Consider the following 10,893-nt stretch of genomic DNA (forward strand, 5'->3'; position numbering starts at 1 on the left):
GGAGTTACAGTGTTTGCTGGTGAAGTTGAGGATGAAATCAATAAGCCTGGTGATGGGGATGTAATGTTACAGGTGAAACTACATGCCCTTTTTTGTTCAGAAAATGACTGTGTGCTAACAGAAGAGGAGATGACGTCTACTGATAAGGTTATTAGGAATTTTGTTTAATAACTGCTCATGCTCAGTTTTGCAGCTGTTTTCTATTAATGTGATAAACCCATTAAAGAAAAGCGAGGGCATGGTTAGAAAGCTTCGTGGCCTTCAAGCTGTTGCTTCAGTTCAGCAACTTACTGAACAAGTACTGCAACTGCTTAAAGCTCCTACCACTGAAATCCAGTTGGGATATTATGAACCAGGTCATGGGACCAGGGCAAAGAAAAGGTACATTACAGATGATGAAGACATTGAAGAAATGAAGAACTTGTACGAAAAGAAAAAGGAAGTGTTGCTATGGTGTTACGATCCATTTATAGTACAACCATCCAGTGTCAGAAAGCGCAAACGTACTGATGAGAATGACAAGAGCCAAAAGTTAAGAACTGGTCAAGAGAAAGTGACGAAAGTGGAGGAAGTGTTTCAAGCTCTATAGATAAAGCACGGCAACTGTTATAAGCCAGAACAGCTTCAGGCCTGGGCAAATATGATTCAGATGGATAAGCATGCTTCTTTAGAGGAACCACTGTACCCTGATCTTTGGGTGTATGTTTCCTGTGTCTTCAAATAATTTGTATACTCCATACACTGTTCCAACAGAAACATTCAAATTTTCAGCTATACTGCAAAAATCCAGTCCATCCCTATTCGCTGCCATACAATGCGCCATCGCAAATCAGCAGAATAGAGTGCACGTCTACCAGGTTCACAAGAAACCATACTACCTCTGACATGTAGCAGATACCGCGTAGTATCAATTTGAATATGACGATCATGTGTGTAAATTAAATGGTACGTGCTTAGTGGTAAGGTACGCGACACGCAATGTTCAAACGGACAGAAAATCCACAGTAGATGAAGATGCAGTACACTAATGCCTTACCTCCCAGTATGTTGACCATATACTCAGCCATGATGTTCTGTTGTTTGATACTGCAGTGGTTCTCAATGGACAGGATGACTGGAAACCTAACAAGAGTAACATGTTATATTACTATCAAGAGGTTGATGAGTTGAGCAGAGACATGTTTAAAAACACATACCACAAACTTACTGTGAGGTACTAAAGGCATGCTCCTTGATTGCAGTTATCACATCTTTGAAGAGGATCTTTGATGTGAGAGTGTGTCCGTGATAGATGATGGGCTCATCATCTTCTCCATCCCAGCAATCCACTATAAGAGGTGATAATATTATAGCTACGAAGTTTGCACTCATATGTACAAATGTGATAATGATGTTTAATTAATATCATCAAGAGTTCATAATAAAAATAAATAGCTCTTGATATCATATTAGCCAAGCAATGGGTCTATGAAAAGAACCATATTCTGCAACTTAGTGTTAGCGGTTGGCTCTTTATATGGTAATTCACAAAATTAGAACCTCATAGACATAAACGTATACTTCGCTACATAAATTACATACAGATTCATTACACATGCATACAAATTGTTCACTGTGGAAGTCTAAATGAATAATTTTTGCCAATTGAAATCAAAGAGAGAAATTTGACAACATATTGTATTACTGAACACACTTACACTCTACACAGCGACATCCTGCATGTAGGGCACGGATGTAAGCCTCCACACTGGACTCTGAGCGAAGCTGGTCTCCCAACAAATACCTGTGAGGTGTTTAGGAAAACATCAATCATCTCACATGCACGTGTACAGATCCATCTAAAGGACACTTCGGTATTTACAGTACAAAATCATTATGACAACCAAACGAACATTTAACAAATTAATACACTTGGTCATTGGTATTTGTTTTTAATACAACACAGCTAATTGGCTCTAAAGTTTTAGAAGCACGTGTACCATATGCAGCCACACACATGCACACTAAACTACACTATAAATCAGAGGAGGTTGGACACGTTCATGTGAGCTGTACATTTTCATTGGAAAATCTTCATTTCAAGACAACTATAGTGCATTTGAAAGCTTATGTATTTCTAAATCTAACAGCGTGATAAATCCCAGTCAACCCCACTGATTAAGCCGGTTAAAAAGCTAGAGTTTAAAGCGCCAATAAAATAAATTACACAAAATCTGTTTTATTGAGGAGGGTAATACAGCGATCTCAGTATAACTGAGTGAAGGGTCTTTGTTTCAGTACAGAAAACCCCAAATCTAGAGTGCTTTTAGAAAACAAAGTACGTTGCCTTGAAGCTTACGTGAAGGACGACCTGAATATCTAACAAACCCCAGTGAACCCCATCATTTTTTAGTTTAGTATTGCGACTATTGAGGGTCACGTGAAATACCAAACAAAAGAATGCAATATAGTTAAGTAGCGCTTAAAGCATGTCCAACCTCCTCTGACTATAAATAGTGCCACATAAGACAACTCAGCTCTAGCCCACACTAATGTTTTGTTATGTTTGTTCTTCATTTTGAAGTGATTTCACCCTAAGCTATGTTACAGAAGGTCTATGAAGTGGTTCTGCAACAGTAGAAACAGCAAGTGAACTAGGTACAGTCCAATGTAAATACCCTTATGGAGTATGTATAGTAAGACACTCTTGGATCATATCAACGAAGCATCTACAGTGTAAGCTACTGCTAATGTTTCAAGTGATTGCGACAGAGTTTGCCTCGTCACTGCGTCGGCTCCCATGAGAAATTCTTGAAAGGGGCGTTCATTGGACTGACTAATACACAGAAGCAGCAGCTGAGAAAACGATTCTTTGCTCCTGATCTCCACCTCACCCGGACTCCAAGGTTGTAGAAGGCAGAATACTCCAGGGTCATATAGTCTCTTGGCCAGCAGCTGTCAGCTTTATTCCTGGATGTAGTAGTGAAAATTATAGAGCACATCAACACAGGCCAACAATGTCAAGGTAGTCAGTCCTTTCTCTATTGGGAAATGCTTCAAGTCAAGTTATTGACTCTCAGACAGTGAAAGTTGTGGAAGAGGACACAACAAAGAATTCATGTCCTTTAACCAAAATCTAAAAACTACAGTACCAGGCTGAAGTTTTTGCCTTGTTTAGAACAGAATTCTGGGAGAAGGCCTTTCTACACCTCATCCAAATAAGGAAGGCGAAAGCTCCAACCAAGTGAAGGTTTTTCCAAAGCCCTTTCACAAGTAAGACAGCAGACTGGGGGGGGGTCTGCTCATTACACAGGAGGCACTGGCAGAGGGGGGCACACTGTTCTCAGATTGGAAAATGACAGTAGCAGCTTGAAGACAAAATCACCAGATACGGTATAGGTGATGCTGTTGAGACAGTCATCACCCTCCATGCCAACACCTCCAACAAAACTTCCCTGATGAGGATAACCACAATATAACAAGCACTTTGTGATATTTGCTGCAGCCCAGGACAGAGATACGAGTGCAGTTAGGACCAAACTTCACAGCAACTATCTGCAACACCTCCAGAAAGTGAAGCAGCCATCCCCAAGTTTTCAGCAGCCCCCTCCTTGGGATTAGCAAGGGGCAAAGGGAGGAGGGAGGATCACGGCCATGGAGACAACCTCCATACACTTACTCATCTGGTCAAATAACTTATCCTTCAGGGAAGAGAGCTCTACTGCTTGGAGCACACTTGCAGTGAAGACCTCAACTGCAACTGGAGCTGACATCACCACTAACAATATCTTTTTGACAGCAGACTGGAGTTCATTCAGGAGATTCTACAGCAGTTGATGACTCAATCATTAGAAAATTGGTACTAGCTTCTGGCACTACTGAAATATAGAGCTTGTGGACAGGAGCTTGAATTCACCAAGGATAACTTGGAAGCTATGTACAAACAACTGAGCCTTCTGAAATATAATTTCCAAATAGCTATAGCTTAAGTTATGCGATGGTCCACCCAAAGTCGCTTTCAAAGGTCAAAGTGTGACCACACAGTTGGATATTTATACCAGTGTACACTGTACTACCAACAAGCTGTGGTAGGCCAAACACCATTGATACAGCTGTATGTGAGGCTTCACCTTCTTCGTATACCGTATTTGACCGGTTGAGGTTACTATAACTTTCAGCAAGGAAAACCCTGTGGCTACTATGTGAAGACGGCTACTATGTGAAGACAGCTACTACAGGCATGTGTGGCAGCAGCCTTCTGCCTAGCTATGACGTTTGTACAGATTCATGAGTGATGTGTTTAATCATCCTTCAATACTATCATTCATTTTAACTTCACTCAAAAACACTACTTCGTGGCTTAATACAACTCCTTTGCTTGGTTTCTGTTTCGTGGCATGTCTTATCAACACTTGCATCAGTATATTCAGATATAAACCACGGCTCCTATCTGACGGCAACTCTTATGACAATGATTCTAGGCTATGGAGCGGCTACTGTCTGGGAACAGCTATTATACAAGCCACGGCTATTAACCGATCAAATACAGTAACTCCAAATAGCATGCAATTATTGCACGCTTGGAAATTATCACCAATAAGCACACCTATGTCAATTGATACGAATTTTGAGTCAAACTTTGCTCGAATGCTATCATGGGTGAAGGAGGTTGCAATGCTTCCAGGCACTATTTCCACACAACTATTGACACTACAGGTGAGTATAGCACTCCTACAAGTTTCAACCACTTGAAAGGTTACTATATGATTAGTAATAATTGGAGTTTATTGGTACAAGTGTGAGTGGTTAGGTATTGTTTACACACAACTCCATTTGTTATGCACTCACTACTACCAAGAGTCCATGGACTCTTGCTACTACATATATGGGAAAAAACTTCTGTGAACTTTTGAGACAAATGTCTTGCACCACCTATCATTAGAGGTTTGGAGTGATTCTAATAAATTCACTTTCATATGAATACACATATATACAGTTGCGCAGAATGTCAAATCTTTGATTCCAAATCAGGCCACATTTTGTCTAATTTGGTATACTGCAGCATGTAATATTACCTCAAAATTCTAAACCAACTTAAGAAGTTATGTTAAATGCATGTGAAGTACACGTGGTTACATGTATGAAATAAACGTACATAAAAACATATACAAGAGAACAAAAAGGTATTGACACAGTATAAGACTACTACTTGGTCAGAACTACATATCATACGTATATTGCTAACAAACTCACGTGTTATGCGAGGAGTATATATAGTAGTGGGATAATGGCTGGTTCATGTCCTGGTAGACTGCTTTGTGATTGAAGTTGAAAATGTCATTCTCCTGGCCCAGCATGAATGCCGTGAACCCTAAACAACATAATTCTCAAATGTGTATCTATTCTCAGGGTGTGCACATTAATACTGTAGAAGTGTCCTGATTATCAAGGTATCCCTTTGTTCCATTGAACATTCAAATACTCAGCAGTCACCTTGTTTAATACGTCTGTCAGAACAACCATAATATTAAGGCACATTTTGGTCCCTAAAGTGGCTCTATTAATAGGGTGTCATGGTGTACACATATATACACAGAGTGACCCTGTAAACTCATAGCAGTATTAATAATCAGGTTGAATGATCAAGATGACAATAGAGACATGACCTATAGGTAGACCCTATAGAGTATCGTGGGTGGCACTTGGTTGTCAAGGTGCCCACAACTCAGTGTCCTATTGAAGTTTCATGTATGGCTTATGTGCAGTGTGTAGCTAAGGCTAACAAAAATATTGCATAGCAAGTAATGTGTGTCATTCCCTAGCTCCATCACTTGGTAACACATGCACTATACATGTAGTTAGGAAACAACCATGTTCAAAAAGGCTTCTAACACAGACAACATGTATATACATACAAATGAATATCACTGGTATACCACTAACAAGGAGACCAATGAGACAATATGGTTTACATTTACTCCATGGTAACAAATTGTTCAGTTACCTGGATACCAACAATGAACCCATTAAATCCATAGTGACAACTATGTTTACAGCAATGAACTACAAGACAGATGGTCTGTGTGTAACATGACAATGTACATAACACATCATGAGGAAGTGTACTGCAGTTATTCTTGTTCCCAAGTCACTGTTAATATATGTAAGGTGCACGTGCACAAAATAACTGGCTCAGGCTCACCATCAAAACTTAATTTCTTTTGTTCCTTTCCTTCCTCCGAGCACTCATACAAGGTGATCAATTCTTCACAATCCTCCAACGACACTTTAGAATCCTATAAGCCGTGTAAGAGACTCACGTAAAGTGCAGGAATACAAAATGCAGATGCGTAACATGGTGTATAGTGTAGTATGCATGCACATACCCTCTGCTCCACTTCCAAGAAGGTCTGCATATCTGCCGCAGACATGAAGTCACGACTGGAATGCCTACAATGATATGACTAGTATACAAACACACACTACAACCTACACATTGTAAACTATACAGGCTACATGCAGGTTGTACGCACATGCATATACCACAGATATCTCTCACTCTCTAAATGATGGGACCCCAGAGAAGGCAAATTACTGTCATTAAGGATGTATGTAAATTAATAGGAGTTCCTGATAACTATTAATTAAGTATTTAACAGTGCTATGAACTACACATGCGATTGCTTTAATTTCTGCATTCTAGCTTAATATGCCATATTAAAATGATACAGGGTTTGGCAGGTCTAATGGTATTTGTACTTATGATCCATGTGCACCCAATGAAAAGTGAGCAGATGCTTTTTAAATTCTCACGTATTCTAAGTTCTTCCCAGGAAAATAAAGTAGAGCTGTAAGTTAGTTTTGCAATCAGGAGCCCACAAGCTCAAAGTGAGGTCGTTACTTATGAACTAGTTAATTATACATATTCCTTTTAGCACATCAAAAAAACTCTTTTAGCAAAATAGAGTGGTACTACACTGCTCTATCGCTCTTTAGGGTTCTTAAGACCCTGGTATCCTATTTTCACATGATGTTACTAAGTTTAACTGACAACCATCTTGCATTGTATGAATGCAAAACAGCTAGGGAATCCAGTAGGTGAGCCTTTATTAATGAGGTCATTATTACATCTCTTAGTGAAACCTAGGCTACTAGAACAAGGTGGCCACGTTAAAGAAATAATCGCATGACTGTGCTTGATGAACAGGTTATACATACTTGATGAACAGGTTCCATAGTTCTTGGCGCGTGGCCATATCCTTGAACAGGTTGGAAAACTCATCAAAATCTAAACTACCATTCAAATCATCATCAACCTCCTACAAAGAAATAATAATAATATAAGTATATAATTAATGTGTGCTGTATGCACCCATCCAATTCATGCACACCTTGAATTTCTTCTTCAGTACTCTTTTAGAAAGGCCAACATTAAGTTGTTTCATCAACTTGACTATCTCATGGAAATCCAAAGTTCCATCATTGTTTCTATCAGCTGCTTCAAACATAGACTTGATATATCTGTAATAATACAAATTTGTACATGCATGCAATTATTCAGTTATAGTGATAATCACATTTGTTTCAATAGTAGGAGTGCAATTAATCCCAAATCACATGGTTTGCTTTTGTAATTGCACTGTAAAACACAGCCAATGAAATAACAGAATCAAAGAAGCCTTTTAAGTATGACAAGAAAGTGATATACAACTTTGGCGAACAGCAAGCTAAATTGCATTTGGAGAAATAAAGTTGGAGAATTCAAGCTCAGTGTTTAGTTATAAAAATGCTTATCTGAGTGATATATGAAGCCTTTCAAGTGTAACATCTTATGGTAGCTCAATGAGCCAATCAGATTAAGAAGCCTTTTAAGTACTGAAAGAATGATGCAATCACCAGTTAATGGCCACACAAAACTGGATACAATTTGAACCACAAAGCATGAAGAGTACATGGTAAATGTGTGATTAGTAGGTAATCACACACATTTTTATTCGATTAGGGAATAATTGTACTCGTAACAGCCAAAATTGCACTCAACTTTGCCTTGTACAATTTTGACTGTTGCTTTTACAATTATTCCCTAATTGCACTCAAATATGTGAGATTACCTATACTAATGTTGCTGGCAATAATCTACATCGTCTAATTAACCAGGTTCGACCGGCTGCAGGGTGTGTGTCTGGTTGCTGTAATTGTTTTGGAAAAAATGTGTGTGCACATCATTTCGCCCACATGCACAAACATTGTGTCAAAAGCAGCTGCCTGCATAAATTATGTGAGAAGCTAAGTTATATGCTAAGACCACTATTTGAAAATTCGAGTTAAACGGGTTAAAGAACATGTTGTGGACAACTTTCCTAATGGGTTATATGTGTATAATAGAACCAAAAAAAACCAGCATAATAGGCTTCATGAAATCCAGAAATAACAAATTCCTTCAAAGAGAAAGTGGTGTGTCCTGTACTCACGCGAATGAACAAGGGAATCCTTGATGCTTTCTCTTAACAATTTGTGTGGGAAAACACGATAGACACGCTATAAAACAGTTGAGAATTAAAATATTTGTGTGTAATTTGTGGTTTAATAGGGTCATGCTTCCTTAGCAGTGCATAGCAACATAATTACCGAATTATTATATACTTCATGAATTACAAAATATGCTAAATTACAGTATTTACACACAATCTAATAATCTAGCTGAATTCATTTCAAAATTTTACCTATATATTTTTGTTACAGTGGTTAAGTGGACAATAATCATGATAATGGCTCATGACAATAATTGTATAGCAGAAATGTCAATATCATCTATCCCTAGTACATACATATTGAGTATACGCACAAAAGAAGGAGCTTATAATGGCATGTAGCCCATGTTCATATAACGATGAGCCTATAAGGTGCCTCAAGGCACACTGCGACACTTGCAGGTTCATGTGACACACATGTGGATCCATAATATACAGGCTTACTTGTCTCTAGCCAAGGACATCATTGCTGCTGAGTCTAAACAAAGATATGAAAGCTAATATCTGAACACAGGTATGATGTAGTATACCAGTGTGATGTCTGAGTGCCATAATTCCATTGATCCAGATCTCGGCTTCATCAGCTGTTGGACACAACAAGTCCAGTGTCTTAAAATCAGCATCATAGATGACTGAAAAGCATTTTTCATCTTCAAATGTCTTCCCAGATGATTTGAAGCTATCTGTACTGGCACCTCTCCTTACCTCCTTCACAAGGGACAAGGGAACTACAGAATAAAATAACATGACAATTGACTGGTAGTGTAACTATACACAAACAAGTGCTAAACTGTGTACAACTTGGAACAAGTATCTTATACACTGAACATACAGTATCAGTAATTGAGATAAACCATGTGTGAGTTCTAATAAATGAATGGCCTCCACAACAGCACACATGAAGTAAAACTATTTTTCATGTAATAAAATGATGCAATATTCCCAATCATCACTTAAATAGGACAATGAGGCTATAATTGAACACAAAGAAAGCTACAGGCTTCAACACAGACATAAGAGATACTTTTGAAGCTCAAAAGGCATAATAAAAAAGTTGGGATGCCTAGTCAAAATAGGTATTTCATTTCTAGGTGCCAGGACTGTGAGTACTTTTCCACACAATTACACATACTAGTTTGATGGCCTTTGAAAAGATATCCAATCCCTTAGAGCAGAAAGTAACTATACAAGGATTAGTTGTAGCTACCTGTGAACCATATAAGTAACTTGAGGTAGGAAGTTCTAAAAATAGCACATTAGCTGTGGGCTTGGCACACATAACATTCCAAGCAATTAAAACAGGTGTTGTAAAAGGAATGTGTAAGGTTTCTCTGTTGAATATCAAAGCCATACAAGGTAACATTTTTAAGTGATCAACATTTGAATAACAAATTTACTGCATAACATCTTACTCCTCGCTTTGAAGGGCTTTTTGCTGGCTGAATTCCATGAGATGGTTGTCAAAGCTTCATCCAACCAGAAGGTTCGGTGGTACTGTTTGTTTCCCTTCACTTTCATCATTTCTGATCCAGCCTGCATCATTCTAACATGGTCGATAACTAGGAAACAAGTTTTAAAACATTAATCTCAAATCAAAAATTGTGCATGCACAGTACACAATGTTTAGCAGACTGCTATAGACCTAGACTATTATTGCTATTATCACCACTACTTGGATACGATCTCTGCTTATAATCAGATACACCACAGTTGCTATTTGTATCACTGATCAATAAATAATTGTAATTCCACCAATTACATTTAATTTTACAACACAATATACAATTAGCAAAAAAAAAAAAATACTTTGCATCTATTAAGTTGTGGTGTAGAAATATATGGCTTTCAGTTTATGCAAAACATTTCAATATGCACCATTAATAAACACAAAATTAACTCTGCTAGGAGCTAAACACACCATTGAAGCTGCTGTTACACATTGTTAACAAAACCAGGTCATTAAATAACAATTGTTTGACAACAAACCGGATCTGATTGCATTCCTTTGCTAACTTGGTTAGACAGCCACTGGCAGGGACATACACCACATACACACAGCACAGCCTGCCGTATTGTAATAGACAAGATTGTACCTAAAGTAGGTGCTGGGCTAAGTGTGCGATCCGATTCGGGTCCTTCCGGGGCAGATGCCTCGTCTTTGCTCTTTACTGCATCATCAGCAACCGCATCGCTAGTCGCAGCAGGGGTCGTGTCGTCCTTTTGCTCATCTGCGACTGTTTTATCAGCTTCCAGAGTGTCCTTAGATTCTTCTTCCACTTTGGTAGGGTCCACTGCGTCTTCTGTTGAGGTGGCCATTCTCAGCACTACAGAGTTAGCCTCCCACCGCAAAGATCAAAGACCAACTCCGGAAATCTTAGGCTTT

General features: G+C 38.6%; 1 protein-coding gene across 3 annotated transcripts in view; it reads right to left on the reverse strand.

Annotated features, from left to right (window-relative positions):
- The window catches only part of LOC136253249 (1-phosphatidylinositol 4,5-bisphosphate phosphodiesterase delta-4-like), a 30,779-nt gene extending 19,886 nt beyond the window's left edge, over nt 1-10,893 (reverse strand). The window contains exons 1-12 of one of the 3 annotated variants that reach the window (XM_066045884.1): nt 10,604-10,893; nt 9,923-10,069; nt 9,041-9,238; nt 8,955-8,988; nt 7,371-7,500; nt 7,198-7,298; nt 6,366-6,429; nt 6,182-6,275; nt 5,233-5,350; nt 1,698-1,783; nt 1,208-1,328; nt 1,037-1,122 (exon numbers count right to left, since the gene is read on the reverse strand). In XM_066045884.1, coding sequence (XP_065901956.1) covers nt 1,037-1,122; nt 1,208-1,328; nt 1,698-1,783; nt 5,233-5,350; nt 6,182-6,275; nt 6,366-6,429; nt 7,198-7,298; nt 7,371-7,500; nt 8,955-8,988; nt 9,041-9,238; nt 9,923-10,069; nt 10,604-10,826 — 1,402 coding nt within the window. In that variant the 5' untranslated portion in view covers nt 10,827-10,893. The other 2 variants (XM_066045885.1, XM_066045886.1) reach the window with 2 other exon arrangements.

This window comes from Dysidea avara, chromosome 4 (assembly GCF_963678975.1).
Source record: "Dysidea avara chromosome 4, odDysAvar1.4, whole genome shotgun sequence".
NCBI classification, from domain to species: domain Eukaryota; kingdom Metazoa; phylum Porifera; class Demospongiae; order Dictyoceratida; family Dysideidae; genus Dysidea; species Dysidea avara.